Genomic DNA, 20,024 nt, shown 5'->3' on the forward strand with positions numbered 1-20,024 from the left:
CCTGATACCCCAATACTGAGGCTGCTGCTGTATGTGTCTCTATTACTGCCCCTGATACCCCAATACTGAGCCGCTGCTGCCATGTGTCCTACACCTGATACCCCAATACTGAGCCGCTGCTGCCATGTGTCCTACACCTGATACCCCAATACTGAGCTGCTGCTGCCATATGTGTCCTACACCTGATACCCCAATACTGAGCCTCTGCTGCCATATGTGTCCTACACCTGATACCCCAATACTGAGCCTCTGCTGCCATGTGTCCTACACCTGATACCCCAATACTGAGCCGCTGCTGCCATGTGTCCTACACCTGATACCCCAATACTGAGCCTCTGCTGCCATATGTGTCCTACACCTGATACCCCAATACTGAGCCTCTGCTGCCATATGTGTCCTCCACCTGATACCCCAATACTGAGCCTCTGCTGCCATATGTGTCCTACACCTGATACCCCAATACTGAGCCTCTGCTGCCATATGTGTCCTCCACCTGATACCCCAATACTGAGCCTCTGCTGCCATGTGTCCTACACCTGATACCCCAATAATGAGCCTCTGCTGCCATATGTGCCCTTCACCTGATACCCCAATACTGAGCCTCTGCTGCCGTATGTGTCCTACACCTGATGCCCCAATACTGAGCCTCTGCTGCCATATGTGTCCTACGCCTGATACCCCAATACTGACCCTCTGCTGCCATATGTGTCCTACACCTGATACCCCAATACTGAGCCTCTGCTGCAATATGTGTCCTACACCTGATACCCCAATACTGAGCCTCTGCTGCAATGTGTCCTACACCTGATACCCCAATACTGAGCCTCTGCTGCCATATGTGTCCTACACCTGATACCCCAATACTGAGCCTCTGCTGCAATATGTGTCCTACACCTGATACCCCAATACTGAGCCTCTGCTGCCATATGTGTCCTACACCTGATACCCCAATAATGAGCCGCTGCTGCCGTATGTGTCCCTATTACCGCCCCTGATACCCCAATACAGAGCTGCTGCTGCCGTATGTGTCCCTATTACCGCCCCTGATACCCCAATACTGAGCCGCTGCTGCCATATGTGTCCCTATTACCGCCCCTGATACCCCAATACTGAGCCGCTGCTGCCATATGTGTCCCTATTACTGCACCTGCTGTGTGGTTCTCTGTGCCCTCTAAATTCTAAAGTAACCCTCTATAATATAGTAATGCCAGGTGCAAGTGCCCTAGAAAACAGAGCCCACATTTTGCCCCTAGAAAGTAATATTGCCCTGTGTGCCCCTCAGTAACCTGAGTTCCCCTATAATAAGTGCCCACTTTACATTTAATGATGTCCAGAGTCTCCCCCTGTACAGCTCCCCTATATACAGCATGATGCTCTCTTATACACAGTATAATGCCCCCTCACTGTATAGTACCACCCACACAGTATACAGACCCCTTAGTAGCCTCCAAACTGTTTGATGGCTCCAACACTGTATGATGGCCCCTTCACTGTAATCTCCACACTGTATGATGGCCCCCATAGATAACCTCCATATAGTATAATGTGCCAGATAGTCCTCAATATAATACAAGGTAGCACCCCCATTGGCAGACCTTGTAGTATAAGGCAGCACCCCACCCCATAGGCAGATCCTGTATATAAGGCAGCACCCCCATAGGCAGATCCTGTATATAAGGCAGCACCCCCCATAGGCAAATCCTGTATATAAGGCAGCACCCCACCCCATAGGCAGATCCTGTATATAAGGCAGCAACCCCCATAGGCAGATCCTGTATATAAGGCAGCACCCCCCAAAGGCAGATCCTATATATAAGGCAGCTCCCCCCATAGGCAGATCCTGTATATAAGGCAGCACCCCCATAGGCAGATCCTGTATATAAGGCAGCACCCCCCATAGGCAGATCCTGTATATAAGGCAGCACCCCCATAGGCAGATCCTGTATATAAGGCAGCACCCCCCATAGGCAGATCCTGTATATAAGGCAGCACCCCCTATAGGCAGATCCTGTATATAAGGCAGCACCCCCCATAGGCAGATCTTGTATATAAGGCAGCACCCCCCATAGGCAGATCCTGTATATAAGGCAGCACCCCCCATAGGAAGATCCTGTATATAAGGCAGCACCCCCCATTGGCCGATCCTGTATGTAAGGCAGCACCCCCCCCTCCCCATAGGCAGATCCTGTATATAAGACAGCTCCCCCATAAAAAACAATAAATACTCACCTCTCTTCCTCCTTGTTCCAGCGGCGCTCCCTGCTTCCGCTCATCTCCTGATAGCGGGCGCCGGGCGGTGACGTCATCGTGCCCGCTGTCACACGATGTGGGGGATGATGAGAGAAGGAGCGCAGTGCTCCTACCCTCATCACCGCAGTCAGCTGTATCAGCTAGATGCCGATACAGCTCACCATGCGATGACGGGCGTGGGGCCCACTGCTGGCACCGGGCCCCCCCTGCCAGCTCAGGGGCCCCATAACGGCAGAGCAGGGAGATTGATTCTCCCTGCTCTGCCGCAGAATGTAACTATCTGCGCGCTGTGCGCCGATGCAGTTACAGTGGCGTAGCTCCGGGTGGGCCCCCTCAGAGCGCGCACCCTCTGCCCCCCGGTAGCTACGCTACTGGACCCAAGCGTTGAAAGGTAATTGAGCTATCCACTGAGCCACCATGCTGTCTGACCATTACCTGATGGCTAGGTCATCAATATGCCTATCAGTACCCACCGACAGGTCATGAAAAGGAAGAGCAGGTTTCATTTGAGGTCTCTGAATCCAATTTCTAAGATGTGTCTGAAAGGAGGAATCTCATTGACCTCAGTCAAAATTGAACTAAGGACCCAAGTGTAGGATGGCAATGTAGGTAACCACTGAGCCACTGTGCTGCCTGAGAGTTTATTTCTGGCCAGATCATCAATAGGACTCTCAGCATTACAATCACTGACTACAATTTCTGAAATATACCTGAGGGGAGGAATCTCATTGTCCTCAGTCAGAGTTGAACCCAGGGCACCAGCATTGGACACCAGCAGTGCTAACCACTGCACCATCATGCTGCCTGAGAACTAACCACTGGGTAAGTCATCTATATGACTCCTGGCACCTATGGGAAGGTCAGGAAAAATAGACATAGCTGCCCAACACATCTAACCAATCTGTTCATTGATTTCAATTTCTAAAGTGAGTTGGAATGACACTCCACAAGGAGGGGAAGCCACAAAGGTCATTGGTAAAGAAGCCGGCTGTTCACACAGTGCTGTATCCAAGCATATTAATGGAGTGTTGAGTGGAAGGAAAAAGTGTGGTAGAAAAAGGTGCACAAGCAACCGGGATAACCGCAGCCTGGAAAGGATTGTCAAGAAAAGGCCATTCAGAAATGTGGGGGAGATTCACAAGGAGCGGACTGCTGCTGGAGTCATTGCTTCAAGAGCCACCACACACAGACGTGTCCAGGACATGGGCTACAAGTGTCACATTCCTTGTGTCAGCCACTAATGACCAATAGACAATGCCAGAAGCGTCTTACCTGGGCCAAGGAGAAGAAGAACTGGACTGTTGTCAGTGGTCCAAGGTGTTGTGTTCAGATGAAAGTAAATTTTGCATTTCATTTGGAAATCAAGGTCCCAGAGTCTGGAGGAAGAGTGGAGAGGCCACAATCCAAGCTGCTGGAGGTCTAGTGTGACGTCTCCACAATCAGTGATGGTTTGGGGAGCCATGTCATCTGCTGGTGTAGGTCCACTGTGTTATATCAAGACCAAAGTCAGCGCAGCCGTCTACCAGGCCATTGTAGAGCACTTCATGCTTCCCTCTGCCGACAAGCTTTTTGGAGATGGAAATGTCATTCTCCAGCAGGACTTGGCCCCTGTCCACACTGCCAAAAGTACCAATACCTGGTGTACAAACAACAGTATCACTGGGCATGATTAGCAGCAAACTCCCCTGACCTTAACTCCATAGAAAATCTATGGAGTATTGTCAAGAGGAAGATGAGACACCAGACCCAACAATACAGACAAGCTGAAGGCTGCTATCAAAGCAACCTGGGCTTCCATAACCACTCAGCAGTGCCACAGGCTGATCGCCTCCATGCCACGCTGCACTGATGCAGTAATTGATGCAAAAGGAGCCCAACCAAGTATTGAATAAATGTAGGACAACATTTCGGATTTTGCAATCATTTTTCAAGCTGGTGTTATAAAGTATTCTAATTTACTGAGATAATGACTTTGGGTTTTCATTGGCTGTAAGCCATAGTCATCAACATTAACAGAAATAAACACGTAAAATAGATCACTCTGTGTGTAATGACTCTATAGAATATAGGAGATTCACTCTTTGTATTGAAGAACAAATAAATTCACTTTTTGATGATATTCTAATTTAGTGAGAAGCTCCTGTATGTAGCTGTTAGTGTCTGCCTCATGTGGTTTTTGTTTCCTCTGGATCAACATGGTAGGGTATAGGATGAACTCAATTAACTTACGTCTACCTTCAATCTTAAAACTATGAAACTTGCCTTTTATCTGAGCACTCTCTGATTATCTCAGATTACCAATGACTAATCTCTGAGCATATACTAGTTGTTCCATAGTATTGGCATATTGTCTCAGAATGCTCCCCTATTGTTATGTAGTGCTCACATATTGTGTCACAGTGCTCCCTCATAGTTTCTGAGTGGTCTTCCATAGTCTCGGAGTGCTCCTCCATAGTCTGAGTGCTCCCCCATCGTCTCGGAGTGCCCCTCCATAGTCTGAGTGCTCCCCTTTAGTCTCGGAGTGCTCCTCCATAGTCTTGGAGTGCTCCCCTATAGTGTTGGAGTGCTCCACCATAGTCTCGGAGTGCTCCACCATAGTCTGAGTGCTCCTACATAGTCTCGGAGTGCTCCCCCATAGACTTGAGTGCTCCCCCATAGTCTTGGAGTGCTCCCCGATAGTCTTGGAGTGCTCCCCGATAGTCTTGGAGTGCTCCCCGATAGTCTTGGAGTGCTCCCCCATAGTCTTGGAGTTCTCCCCCATAGTCTTGGAGTTCTCCCCCATAGTCTTGGAGTGCTTCCCCATAGTCTTGGAGTGCTTCCCCATAGTCTTGGAGTGCTTCCCCATAGTCTCGGAATGCTCCTCCATAGTCTGAGTGCTCCTCCATAGTCTGAGTGCTCCTCCATAGTCTGAGTGCTCCTCCATAGTCTTGGAGTGCTCCTCCATAGTCTTGGAGTGCTCCTCCATAGTCTTGGAGTGCTCCCCCATAGTCTTGGAGTGCTCCCCCATAGTCTTGGAGTGCTCCCCCATAGTCTTGGAGTGCTCCCCCATAGTCTTGGAGTGCTCCCCCATAGTCTTGGAGTGCTCCCCCATAGTCTTGGAGTTCTCCCCCATAGTCTGAGTGCTCCCCCATAGTCTCTGAGTGCTCCCACATAGTCTCTGAGTGCTCCACCATAGTCTCTGAGTGCTCCACCATAGTCTCTGAGTGCTCCACCATAGTCTGAGTGCTGAGTGCTCCACCATAGTCTTGGAGTGCTCCCCCATAGTCTGAGTGCTCCCCCATAGTCTTGGAGTTCTCCCCCATAGTCTGAGTGCTCCCCCATAGTCTGAGTGCTCCCCCATAGTCTGAGTGCTCCCCCATAGTCTGAGTGCTCCCCCATAGTCTCTGAGTGCTCCACCATAGTCTCTGAGTGCTCCACCATAGTCTCTGAGTGCTCCACCATAGTCTCTGAGTGCTCCACCATAGTCTGAGTGCTCCACCATAGTCTGAGTGCTCCACCATAGTCTGAGTGCTCCACCATAGTCTGAGTGCTCCACCATAGTCTGAGTGCTCCACCATAGTCTGAGTGCTCCACCATAGTCTGAGTGCTGAGTGCTCCACCATAGTCGGAGTGCTCCACCATAGTCTTGGAGTGCTCCCCCATAGTCTGAGTGCTCCCCCATAGTCTGAGTGCTCCCCCATAGTCTGAGTGCTCCCCCATAGTCTTGGAGTGCTCCCCCATAGTCTTGGAGTTCTCCCCCATAGTCTGAGTGCTCCCCCATAGTCTCTGAGTGCTCCCCCATAGTCTCTGAGTGCTCCCCCATAGTCTCTGAGTGCTCCACCATAGTCTCTGAGTGCTCCACCATAGTCTCTGAGTGCTCCACCATAGTCTCTGAGTGCTCCACCATAGTCTGAGTGCTGAGTGCTCCACCATAGTCTTGGAGTGCTCCCCCATAGTCTGAGTGCTCCCCCATAGTCTTGGAGTTCTCCCCCATAGTCTGAGTGCTCCCCCATAGTCTGAGTGCTCCCCCATAGTCTGAGTGCTCCCCCATAGTCTGAGTGCTCCCCCATAGTCTCTGAGTGCTCCCCCATAGTCTCTGAGTGCTCCCCCATAGTCTCTGAGTGCTCCACCATAGTCTCTGAGTGCTCCACCATAGTCTCTGAGTGCTCCACCATAGTCTGAGTGCTCCACCATAGTCTGAGTGCTCCACCATAGTCTGAGTGCTGAGTGCTCCACCATAGTCGGAGTGCTCCACCATAGTCTTGGAGTGCTCCCCCATAGTCTGAGTGCTCCCCCATAGTCTGAGTGCTCCCCCATAGTCTGAGTTCTCCCCCATAGTCTTGGAGTGCTCCCCCATAGTCTTGGAGTGCTCCCCCATAGTCTGAGTGCTCCCCCATAGTCTGAGTGCTCCCCCATAGTCTGAGTGCTCCCCCATAGTCTCTGAGTGCTCCACCATAGTCTCTGAGTGCTCCACCATAGTCTGAGTGCTCCCCCATAGTCTGAGTGCTCCCCCATAGTCTCTGAGTGCTCCCCCATAGTCTCTGAGTGCTCCCCCATAGTCTCTGAGTGCTCCACCATAGTCTCTGAGTGCTCCACCATAGTCTCTGAGTGCTCCACCATAGTCTCTGAGTGCTCCACCATAGTCTGAGTGCTGAGTGCTCCACCATAGTCTTGGAGTGCTCCCCCATAGTCTGAGTGCTCCCCCATAGTCTTGGAGTTCTCCCCCATAGTCTGAGTGCTCCCCCATAGTCTGAGTGCTCCCCCATAGTCTGAGTGCTCCCCCATAGTCTCTGAGTGCTCCACCATAGTCTCTGAGTGCTCCACCATAGTCTCTGAGTGCTCCACCATAGTCTCTGAGTGCTCCCCCATAGTCTGAGTGCTCCACCATAGTCTGAGTGCTCCCCCATAGTCTGAGTGCTCCCCCATAGTCTCTGAGTGCTCCACCATAGTCTCTGAGTGCTCCACCATAGTCTGAGTGCTGAGTGCTCCACCATAGTCGGAGTGCTCCACCATAGTCTCGGAGTGCTCCACCATAGTCTCGGAGTGCTCCACCATAGTCTCAGAGTGCTGAGTGCTCCACCATAGTCGGAGTGCTCCCCCATAGTCTGAGTGCTGAACGTTTACCCTGGAGTAGCTGCCTTGTTATTTCAGGCATTGTACCGTACATGTTTGTACACATTATAAGACGGGCGCTGTGTTTCATTACATGATGTTCTCCTTTGTCATCAGACGGACACTTTACTCCTGTTTTATTATTATTTTTATTATTATTATTATTATTATTATTATTATTATTATTATTATTATTTGTATAGCACCATTAATTCCATGGTGTGTACATGAGAAGGGGTTACATCAAATACAAATATCTCGTACGGAAAACTAACAATGACAGACTGATACAGTGGGAAGAGGACCCTGCCCTTGTGGGCTTACATTCTACAGGATGGTGGGGAAGGAGACAGTAGGTCGGGGGCTGCAGTAGCTCCGATGGTGTTGAGGTGGCCGTGTGCTCATTACAAGCTGTATGCTTCTTTGAAGAGATGGGTTTTCAGGTTCCGTCTGAAGGATCCAAATGTGGTTGATAGTCGGATGTGTTGGGTCAAAAAATTCCAGAGGATGGGGGATATTCGGGAGAAGTCTTGGAGGCAGTTGGGTGAGGAGCGGATAAGTGTGGAGGAGAGAAGGAGGTCTTGGGAGGACCGGAGATTACGTGAGGGAAGATATCGGGAGATTAGTTTGGAAATATATGGAGGAGACAGGTTATGGATGGCTTTGTACAGTAGGTCAGTGTTAGTAGTTTAAACTGGATACACTGAGGGAATGGGGGCCAGTGAAGAGATTTTCAGAGGGGGGAAGTGGAGGAGTAGCGAGGAGAGAGATGAATTAGTCGGGCAGCAGAGTTGGACTGGAGGGGTGCGGGAGTGTTAGCAGGTAGGCCACAGAGGAGGATGTTACAGTAGTCAAAGCGGGAGATGATGAGGGCATTCACAAGCATTTTGGTAGATTGCGGGATTAGGAAAGGAAGGATTCTGGAGATAGAGCTGGGGGCGACATGATGTGGTGAGAGCTTAGATGTGTGGTTTGAAGGACAGGGCAGAGTCCAGGGTTACTCCGAGGCAGCGGATTTCCAGGACAGGGGAAAGTGTGATTTCATTTATTGTGATAGATAGATCAGGTATGGAAGATCTGCGTGATGGAGGAAAGATAATGAGTTCAGATTTGTCCACTAACTCCTGTTAGTTGATACCTAGAGTTCTGTGGGTTTGCTGCTCGGCGCACTCTTTTCTTTGGCGTCAGCAGTCTCTTGTGACCCGACACTCAGTGTAACCAGCGCACTCTTCCTGTCCTCAGCAGGATTTATGGCAGATGAAGGACACTAAGCAGCTCATAACGCGACGCCGTCCACAGCTTCCATCAGGGCAGCCTCGTCTCACAATCACTTGCTCGGCAATCTGTTTGCCATTTCCACAATTATATCCCCATAATTGGCCATATGCATGTATAATAAGCCGATTTCATCATTGTAAAACCTGCAAGTTGTAGTTAACCCCCTGCAAGTCATATTCATGGACATTTATTCCTTAATGCCCGATTATGATGTCTAAGTGTCTGCAAAATGGCGCTGGGAACATTACCGTCCATTGTGCTAATGCCGTGTTTATTATTGATGATATTGTGATGTCGCCCGCTGGGTCATTATCACAGAATGGTGCGGTCTCGGTATGGGCCGGAGATGTGGCCGTCTTTTACGTGGCTTTCACTCATTATCTCCTCAGCAGAAACATCCCCCCCTAGGAAAGGAAAGCCAAGGATTGCCAACTATGGGGGAAAAGCCGCAAACATGGGACGCTCTCACCATTACCATGCGGCCTATAGGGGCAGTTCCCCAGCGCCCCCCGCAGGCCTGTACTACAGCACTGCATTCTGTTATCAGCTTCCTGCTACACTCGCAACTTGGGCTCTTCATCAACAAAATTTTCTTACTGTTAAGTTTTTTCTCATTACTTTTATTGAAAAGAAAGTTTCCTTCCATGTAGCTTGGTGGCAGTGCAGATCTGCAGTCCTGGGCCGGCTTGGTGCCATCATAGTGCTGGGCAGACAAGTCATCCACATGGTGTGGGAGGAGGCACAATGGCGTCTTTACTGGTTGTCACTCACCTTCCTCAGACCCCACAGACGGCGGAGCGCTCCATGAAAATGGGATGACCTCCCCGGCGGTGGAGTTTGGCGCGTCACCCGTGTGCCACCCCTGCTCCTTACATAGATGTCGTGGGGCCGGTGTGTCCCCCTGAAAATCGATGACATTTATTGTAAGCCCCTCAGGACATGATTATCAGAAAATATTTCTTGTAAATCTGATGTGGATTTTTGGATTATTTATACCCAGCCCGCCTGGAGTTCGCTTTAATAAGTAAGACACAATATGTAGTAGACCCCACCCCATGTGTTACATACAGTGAAGAGAAAGTCTACACACCCCGGTCTAATACCAGGTTTTTGTTATGTAACAATCACACCAAGAAGAATCATTTCAGAACTTTTGTGTCGCCATAATCTGTATAAATCCATTGAGAAACAAAATGAAATCTTTTTAAAAAGAAACATACAAATAAAGAAGTTAAATAATGTGATTGCATAAATCTGCACACCCTTACACTGATACTTACGAGCAGTCCCCTGTGAATTTCGGGCAGCGTTGAGTCTTTCTGGGTCCATGAGCGCAGCACATCTAGAATAGGTGATCTGTGCCGGCTCATCCTTGCAACAGCTCCACACCTGTCAGATTGTGGGGGCATCTCATGTGTACAGCGCCCTCCTCAGGTCACCACAGATTGCGGGGCCTCTCCTGTGTACAGCGCCCTCTTCAGGTCACCACAGATTACGGAGACATCTCCTGTGTACAGCGCCCTCTTCAGGTCACCACAGATTGCAGGGACATTTCCTGTGTAGAGCGTCCTCTTCAGGTCACCACAGATTGCGGGGGCATCTCCTGTGTACAGCGCCATCTTCACTTCACCACAGATTGCGGGGACATCTCCTGTGTACAGCACCCTCTTCAGGTCACCACAGATTGCGGGGACATCTCCTGTGTACAGCGCCCTCTTCAGCTCACCACAGATTGTGGGGACAATTGCGGAGACATCTCCTGTGTACGGCACCCTCTTCAGGTCACCACAGATTGCGGGGACATCTCCTGTGTATGGCACCCTCTTCAGGTCACCACAGATTGCCGGGACATCTCCCGTGTACGGCGCCCTCTTCAGGTCACCACAGATTGCGGGGGCACCTCCTGTGTACGGCGCCCTCTTCAGGTCACCACAGATTGCGGGGACATCTCCTGTGTACAGCGCCCTCTTCAGGTCACCACAGATTGCGGGGGCATATCCTGTGTACAGCGTCCTCTTCAGGGCACCACAGATTGCCGGGACATCTCCTGTGTACGGCGCCAACTTCAGGTCACCACAGGTTGCGGGGGCATCTGTGTACAGCGCCCTCTTCAGGTCACTACAGATAGCGGGGACATCTCCTGTGTACAGCGCCCTCTTCAGCTCACCACAGATTACGGAAACATCTCCTGTGTACAGCGTCCTCTTCAGGTCACCACAGATTGCGGGGACATCTCCTGTGTACAGCGCCCTCTTCAGGTCACCACAGATTGCAGGGTCATCTCCTGTGTACCGCGTCCCCTTCAGGTCACCACAGATTGCGGGACATCTCCTGTGTATGGCGCCCTCTTCAGGTCACCACAGATTGCGGGGACATCTCCTGTGTACAGCTTCCTCTTCAGGTCACCACAGATCGCGGGGTCATCTCCTGTGTACAGCTTCCTCTTCAGGTGACCACAGATTGCGGGGTCATCTCCTGTGTACGGCTTCCTCTTCTGGTCACCACAGAGTGCGGGGATATCTCCTGTGTACGGCGTCCTCTTCAGGTCACCACAGATTGCGGGGACATCTCCTGTGTACGGCGCCCTCTTCAGGTCACCACAGATTGCGGGGACATCTCCTGTGTACAGCTTCCTCTTCAGGTCACCACAGATTGCGGGGTCATCTCCTGTGTACAGCTTCCTCTTCTGGTCACCACAGATTGCGGGGGCATCTCCTGTGTACAGCGTCCTCTTCAGGTCACCACAGATTGCGGGGACATCTCCTGTGTACAGCGTCCTCTTCAGGTCACCACAGATTGCGGGGACATCTCCTGTGTACAGCGCCCTCTTCAGGTCACCACAGAATGCGTGGGCATCTCCTGTGTACAGCGCCCTCTTCAGGTCACCACAGATTGCGGGGGCATCTCCCGTGTGCAGTGCCCTCTACAGGTCACCACAGATTACGGGGACATCTCCCGTGTACGGCGCCCTCTTCAGGTCACCACAGATTGCGGGGGCATCTCCCGTGTACGGCGCCCTCTTCAGGTCACCACAGATTGTTGGGACATCTCCTGTGTGCAGCACCCTCTTCAGGTCACTGCAGATAGCGGGGACATCTCCTGTGTACAGCGCCCTCTTCAGGTCACTACAGATAGCGGGGACATCTCCTGTGTACAGCGACCTCTTCAGGTCACCACAGATTGCGGGACATCTCCTGTGTACAGCGTCCTCTTCAGGTCACCACAGATTGCAGGGACATCTCCTGTGTACAGCGCCCTCTTCAGGTCACTTCAGATTGTGGGGCATCTCCTGTGTACAGCGTCCTCTTCAGGTCACCACAGATTGTGGGGCATCTCCTGTGTACAGCGCCCTCTTTAGGTCACCACAGATTGCGGGGACATTTCCTGTGTACAGCGCCCTCTTCAGGTCACCACAGATTGCGGGGGCATCTCCTGTGTACAGCATCCTCTTCAGGTCACCACAGATAGCGGGGGCATCTCCTCTGTACAGCGCCCTTTTCAGGTCACCACAGATAGCGGGGCCATCTCCTGTGTACAGCGTCCTCTTCAGGTCACCACAGATTACGGGGACATCTGTGTAGCGTCCTCTTCAGGTCACCACAGATTGCCGGGGTATCTCCTGTGTACAGCGCCCTCTTCAGGTCACCACAGATTGCGGGGGCATCTCCTGTGTTCAGCGTCCTCTTCAGGTCACCACAGATTGCGGGGGTATCTCCTGTGTACAGCGCCCTCTTCAGGTCACCACAGATTGCGGGGGCATCTCCCATGTACAGCGCCCTCTTCAGGTCACCACAGATAGCGGGGGCATCTCCCGTGTACAGCGCTTTCTTCAGGTCACCACAGACTGTCCCAGAACTTTATCTTTATCTGGTGAAGCCATTCTCTTGTTGATTTGGAGGTCGCTTAAGGTACCTTCACATTAAGCGACGCTGCAGCGATAGCGACAACGATGCCGATCGCTGCAGTGTCGCTGTTTGATCGCTGGAGAGCTGTCACGCAGACCGCTCTCCAGCGACCAACGATGCCGAGGTCCCCAGGTAACCAGGGTAAACATCGGGTTACTAAGCGCAGGGCCGCGCTTAGTAACCCGATGTTTACCCTGGTTACCAGCGTAAAATGTAAAAAAAACAAACAGTACATACTTACATTCGCATCCCCCGGCGTCCGCTTCCTGCACTGACTGAGCGCCGGCCCTAACAGCAGAGCGGTGACGTCACCGCTGTGCTGTACTTTCACTTTCACTTTACGGCGCTCAGTCAGTGTGGGAAGCGGACGCCGGGGGACGCGAAGGTGAGTATGTACTGTTTGTTTTTTTACATTTTACACTGGTAACCAGGGTAAACATCGGGTTACTAAGCGCGGCCCTGTGCTTAGTAACCCGATGTTTACCCTGGTTACCAGAGTAAAACATCGCTGGTATCGTTGCTTTTGGTGTCAAACACGACGATACACGCCGGTCTGACGACCAAAAAAAGTTCTGAACTTTGTTCAACGACCAGCGATATCACAGCAGGATCCTGATCGCTGCTGCCTGTCAAACACAAGGACGCTGCAACGTCACGGATCGCTAGCGATATCGTTTAGTGTGAAGGTACCTTTAGGGTTGTTATCTGCTGAAAGGTGAAATTCATCTTCAGCTTTTTAGTAGCGGCCGGAAGAACTACACACACAGTGTGATGTCTCCACAGTACATTCCCCCACGCACTATAATGTCCTCACAGTAAGATGCCCCCCCAATATATTCCCACCGCACAGTATGATGTCCTCACAGTAAATTACCCCCACACGGTATGATGCTCCCACTGTACATTCCCCCACACTCAGTGTGATGTCCTCACAATACATTCCCTCTACACGGTATGACCCCACTCTACATCACCCCACACGGTATGATGCCCCCACTGTACAATGTCCCCACTGTACATTCCTCCCCCAGCACACAGTACGATGTCCTCACTGTACATTCCCCCCACACAGTATGACATCCTTACAATACATTCCCCTGTACACAGTATTGTTTTCACAGTACAGTCACCCTACACACAGTATGATGTCTTAACAGTACATTCCCCCTAAACGGTGTGATGCCCCCACTGTACATCCCCCCCACACAGTATGATGTCCTTACAATACATTCCCCTCACATGGTATGATGCTCCCACTGTTCATCCCCCCACACAGTATGATGTCCTTACAATACATTCCCCCACACGGTATGATTCCCCCACAGTACATTCTCCCACACACAGAATTATGTCATCACAGTAGATTAACCCTACACGGTATTATGTCCTCACAATACATTCCCCCACACACAGTATGATGTCCCCACAGTACATTCCACCACACACAGTATGATGTCCCCACAATACATTCCCCCACACACAGTATGATGTCCCCACAGTACATTCCCCCCACACACAGTATGATGTCTCCACAGTACATTCCCCCCACACACAGTATGATGTCTCCACAGTACATTCCCCCACACAGTATGATGTCCCCACAGTACATTCCCCACACACTCAGTATGATGTCCGCAGAGTCTTCCACACACACAGTATGATGTCCCCACAGTACATTCCACACAGTATTATGTCTTCACAGTACATTCTCCCCACACACAGTATGATTTCCTCACAATACATTCCCCCACACGGTACGATTTGCATAAAGTGCAGCACAGATTTATCTCCACTAACAGCCGAGCTCCTGAGATAAGGAACAGAACAGACATTTATAGGACATTTCAGAACTCCTGACTCCACATCCCCGGTCACTACTGAGCATGTGCATAAAGTGCAGCACAGATTCATCTCCACTAACAGCCGAGCTCCTGAGATCAGGAACAGAACAGACATTTATAGGACATTTCACAACTCCTGACTCCACAGCCTCGGTCACTACTGAGCTGAGCATGTGCATAAAGTGCAGCACAAATTCATCTCCACTAAAAGCCGGACATTTCACAACTTTACCAAATTCTGATAAAAACATTTCCAGGACATCCTGCACTGTACTACTGCACCCAATGTGTTATAGATGTTAGGAGTTGCTCCATTTTATACTGACTCCACAGCCCTGACTATAATGTGTCCAGACTGCGGTGATGGCGGCGCTCATCAGGAGTGGGCATCGGTGTGGCTCCTTGGGGCCTCTGTACTTCACACACTTAGCATAGGACACAATTGAAGCATTTATAAAGTTGTCAGCAGGGAAGGGAGCAGAGCGGCAAATGAGGCTCAGCCAATGGCAGTCTGATGCCAGGACAAAGACAGAACAGATTTCTGGTGTTAGAAAGTCAGTGAGGAGTTCATCATATCGCCTCAGCTGTGGTGCGGACAGAATGGCGCTTTGTGTTTGTTTTCCACTGAAGCCTTTATCTTATGATGCATTTGGGGCCTTTGGAGAAGAAAGGGTCGAGACTTCCATTTGGATTTGAGAGCGACGTTGAATCTGCGGACATCACAGAGGGATCTTTCATATCGCGGACCTCCGCTCATTGTTTCGTCCTTCACTTGTCTCCTCCATTTTTCCTTTTAGCCCCAGATTTTTTTTTGTGTGACATTTGAAATTATAAAAAATAAACAAAAAAAAACTTCTCAGTAAAGGATAAATGACGACCCTGTCGTGTGAAGTGTGGACATCTGAGGCTATGTGATGTCTGAGAGAATGGTGCACCCGAGGTCTCCGAGAGCGGTTGCCAGCGACAGGATTTCACCTACATCTCAGAATAATGAACTACGAAATACATGAGAATTGTAGGAGTAAACCTAAAAATGTCCCGTCTGTGTCACGCGAATAGGGGAATGCTCCATACCACAAGCATGTGCTATAATGATATTATTAACCCTCCTTATAATACACAAGGGGACATCACTGCTCTCCACATATCAGTTATACAGCAGTGACATGACCGCTCCCCAGATCTCAGTTATATCATACAGCAATGACATGACCGCTCCCCAGATATCAGTTATATTATACAGCAGTGACATGACCGCTGCCCAGATCTCAGTTATATTATAAAGCAGTGACATCACCGCTCCCCCGATCTGTTATATTATACTGCAGTGACATCACCGCTCCCCAGATATCAGTTATATTATACAGCAGTGACATCACCGCTCCCCAGATATCAGTTATATTATACAGCAGTGACAGCACCGCTCCCCAGATATCAGTTATATTATACAGCAGTGACATCAGCGCTCCCCAGATCTCAGTTATATTATACAGCAATGACATGACCGCTCCCCAGATATCAGTTATATTATACAGCAGTGACATGACCGCTGCCCAGATCTCAGTTATATTATAAAGCAGTGACATCACCGCTCCCCCGATCTGTTATATTATACTGCAGTGACATCACCGCTCCCCAGATATCAGTTATATTATACAGCAGTGACATCACCGCTCCCCAGATATCAGTTATATTATACAGCAGTGACATCACCGCTCCCCAGATATCAGTTATATTATATAGCAGTGACATCACCGCTCCCCAGATATCAGTTATATTATACAGCAGTGACATCACCGCTCTCCAGATATCAGTTATATTATACAGCAGTGACATGACCGCTCCCCAGATCTCAGTTATATCATACAGCAGAGACATCACCGCTCTCCAGATATCAGTTATATTATACAGCAGTGACATGACTGCTCACCAGATCTCAGTTACATTATACAGCAGTGACATCACCGCTCCCCAGATATCAGTTATATTTATACAGCAGTGACATGACCGCTCCCCAGATCTCAGTTATATTTATACAGCAGTGACATGACCGCTCCCCAGATCTCAGTTACATTATACAGCAGTGACATGACCGCTCCCCAGATATCAGTTATATTATACAGCGGTGACATCACCGCTCCCCAGATCTCAGTTATATTATACAGCGGTGACATCACCGCTCCCCAGATCTCTGTTACATTATACAGCAGTGACATGACCGCTCCCCAGATATCAGTTATATTATACAGCGGTGACATCACCGCTCACCAGATATCAGTTATATTATACAGCGGTGACATGACCGCTCCCCAGATATCAGTTATATTATACAGCTGTGACATCACCGCTCCCCAGATCTCAGTTATATTATACAGCAGTGACATCCCCGCTCCCCAGATCTCAGTTATATTATACAGCAGTGACATTACCGCTCCCCAGATCTCAGTTATATTATACAGCGGTGACATCACCACTCTCCAGATCTCAGTTATATTATACAGTAGTGACATCCCCGCTCCCCAGATCTCAGTTATATTATACAGCAGTGACATCACCGCTCTCCAGATCTCAGTTATATTATACAGCGGTGACATCACCGCTCCCCAGATATCAGTTATATTATACAGCAGTGACATGACCGCTCCCCAGATATCAGTTATATTATACAGCGGTGACATCACCTCTCTTTAGATCTCAGTTATATTATACAGCAGTGACATCACTGCTCCCCAGATCTCAGTTATATTATACAGCAGTGACATCACCGCTCCCCAGATATCAGTTATATTATACAGCAGTGACATCAGCGCTCCCCAGATATCAGTTATATTATACAGCGGTGACATCACCGCTCCCCAGATCTCAGTTATATTAGTGACATCACCGCTCCTCAGATCTCAGTTATATTATACAGCAGTGACATCACCGCTCCCCAGATCTGTTATATTATACAGCAGTGACATCACCGCTCCCCAGATCTCAGTAATATTATACAGCAGTGACATCACTGCTCCCCAGATATCAGTTATATTATACAGCGGTGACATCACCGCTCCCCAGATATCAGTTATATTATACAGCGGTGACATTACCTCTCTTTAGATCTCAGTTATATTATACAGCAGTGACATCACCGCTCCCCAGATCTCAGTTATATTATACAGCAGTGACATCACCGCTCCCCAGATCTCAGTTATATTATACAGCAGTGACATCACGGCTCTCCAGATCTCAGTTATATTATACAGCAGTGACATGACCGCTCCCCAGATATCAGTAATATTATACAGCAGTGACATCACCGCTCCCCAGATCTCAGTTATATTATACAGCGGTGACATCACCGCTCCCCAGATATCAGTTATATTATACAGCGGTGACATTACCTCTCTTTAGATCTCAGTTATATTATACAGCAGTGACATCACCGCTCCCCAGATCTCAGTTATATTATACAGCAGTGACATCACCGCTCCCCAGATCTCAGTTATATTATACAGCAGTGACATCACCACTCCCCAAATCTCAGTTATATTATACAACAGTGACATCTTTGCTCCCCAGTTAAATGATGCAGATTTTACGGTTATTGATGGCAATTGTTGTTACGAGTTCTGTCTTCCATCATTTCTTTCTTGTCTTTTTAATACCTGTCATTTCCGAAGCTTTTCTGGATTTTGCCTTCCGTGCAGGAACGCCAGAGAGTCTAGCGGAAAAAGAACGGCAACTTTCTACCATGATAACGCAGCTGATCAGCCTCCGAGAGCAGCTTCTGGCAGCACACGATGAGCAAAAGAAACTGGCTGCTTCCCAAATAGAAAAGCAGCGACAGCAAATGGACCTGGCGCGACAACAGCAAGAACAAGTGAGTGACCCCAATGTGAGATGTGCCCAGTAATCCAAACTGTCCCCAACCCCAGAGCCCCAGCCCTGAGCACCACCAATCTGACCAACAGGGGGCGTCACATAGGGGGCACATCTGCCTGTGTGATTCCTCTCCAGACAAGGCACAATGGGTTAATCCCAGATGAGGCCACCACCGCAGCCTCCTGTCAATCTTTCCATTATTTCTGCTTGTTTTTTCACTTTCTTTTCATCTCTCTGTAAACGTTACACAATGTCTTATGGGAAACCAAATATATCGACAATATTTTATTCCTGCTCCTCGCGTCCCGCAGAACCGTCATCTCCAACAACAATGCCTGCAAACAACGGACCCCCGAGCATTAGATCAGACAGACCTCAAATTAATGTGCATAAGAATCTGACATTATTACCAGAATTATCTTTTAATTTAAAAAGTGTTTTTGCGCAGGGCACGCTCGGCTGCCTGTAATGAGATGGCGCGTTTATGGGGCTGCAGTAGGTGGCCGGTCCCCAAATGATGGGACTGGTGGAGGATGTGGCCCGGGATCCACAGACCATCCAGGAATTAGCGATTGACACTTGTGAATAAGCAGCACAAATTAATCTTGACACATTTGCAGACGAGTGATATCTGACAGCGAACACTTAGTAATTATATTTCAAAATGAAAATTAAATGACAATTAGAAATAGGTTGTTCTGCTCAATGAAGCGAGCATGGAGCCGGGACCACCGCGGAAAGGAGGAGCGCACATGCCATATACAGCGGTGCTGGGGCGTTATAAGAGGGCTGATATCAGCACTGGAGCAATATAAGGGGGACTGATATCAGTACTGGGGCGTTATGAGAGGCTGATATCAGCACTGGGGCGTTTTAAGGGGGACTGATATCAGTACTGGGGTGTTATAAGAGGCTGATATCAATACTGGGGCATTATAAGAGGTTGATATCAGTACTGGGGCATTATAAGAGGGGCTGATATCAGTCACATATGGTGTAATGTCTGGAGGATATATCAGTACTGGAGTGTTATAAGAGGGGCTGATATCAGTCACATATGATGTAATGTCTGGAGATGATATCAGCACTGGAGCGTTATAAGAGGGGTTGATATCAGTCATATATGATGTAATGTCTGGAGGTTATATTAGTACTGGGGCATTATAAGAGGGACTGATATCATTCACATATGGTGTAATGTCTGGAGGTCATATCGGTACTGGGGCGTTATAAGAGGGGCTGATATCAATCACATATGATGTAATGTCTGGGGGTTATATCAGTACTGGAGCGTTATAAGAGGGGCTGATATCAGTCACATATGGTGTAATGTCTGGGGGTTATATCAGTACTGGAGCGTTATAAGAGGGGCTGATATCAGTCACATATGGTGTAATGTCTGGGGGTTATATCAGTCCTGGAGCGTTATAAGAGGGGCTGATATCAGTCACAAATGGTGTAATGTCTGGGGGTTATATCAGCACTGCAGCGTTATAAGAGGGGTTGATATCAGTCATATATGATGTAATGTCTGGAGGTTATATCAGTTCTGGAGCGTTATAAGAGGGGCTGATATCAGTCACATATGGTGTAATGTCTGGGGGTTATATCAGTTCTGGAGCGTTATAAGAGGGGCTGATATCAGTCACATATGGTGTAATGTCTGGAGGTTATATCAGTTCTGGAGCGTTATAAGAGGGGCTGATATCAGTCACATATGGTGTAATGTCTGGGGGTTATATCAGTACTGGGGCGCTATAAGAGGGGCTGATATCAGTCACATATGGTGTAA

General features: G+C 49.2%; 1 protein-coding gene across 13 annotated transcripts in view; it reads left to right on the plus strand.

Annotated features, from left to right (window-relative positions):
- The window catches only part of SOX6 (SRY-box transcription factor 6), a 739,261-nt gene that overhangs the window by 459,320 nt on the left and 259,917 nt on the right, over nucleotides 1-20,024 (plus strand). For all 13 annotated transcript variants that reach the window (XM_077286580.1, XM_077286586.1, XM_077286588.1 and 10 more), the window contains one exon: nucleotides 18,058-18,230. In XM_077286580.1, coding sequence (XP_077142695.1) covers nucleotides 18,058-18,230 — 173 coding nt within the window. The remainder of the gene's footprint in view (nucleotides 1-18,057; nucleotides 18,231-20,024) is intronic.

This window comes from Ranitomeya variabilis, chromosome 2 (genome assembly GCF_051348905.1).
Source record: "Ranitomeya variabilis isolate aRanVar5 chromosome 2, aRanVar5.hap1, whole genome shotgun sequence".
In the NCBI taxonomy this organism is placed as follows: Eukaryota; Metazoa; Chordata; class Amphibia; order Anura; family Dendrobatidae; genus Ranitomeya; species Ranitomeya variabilis.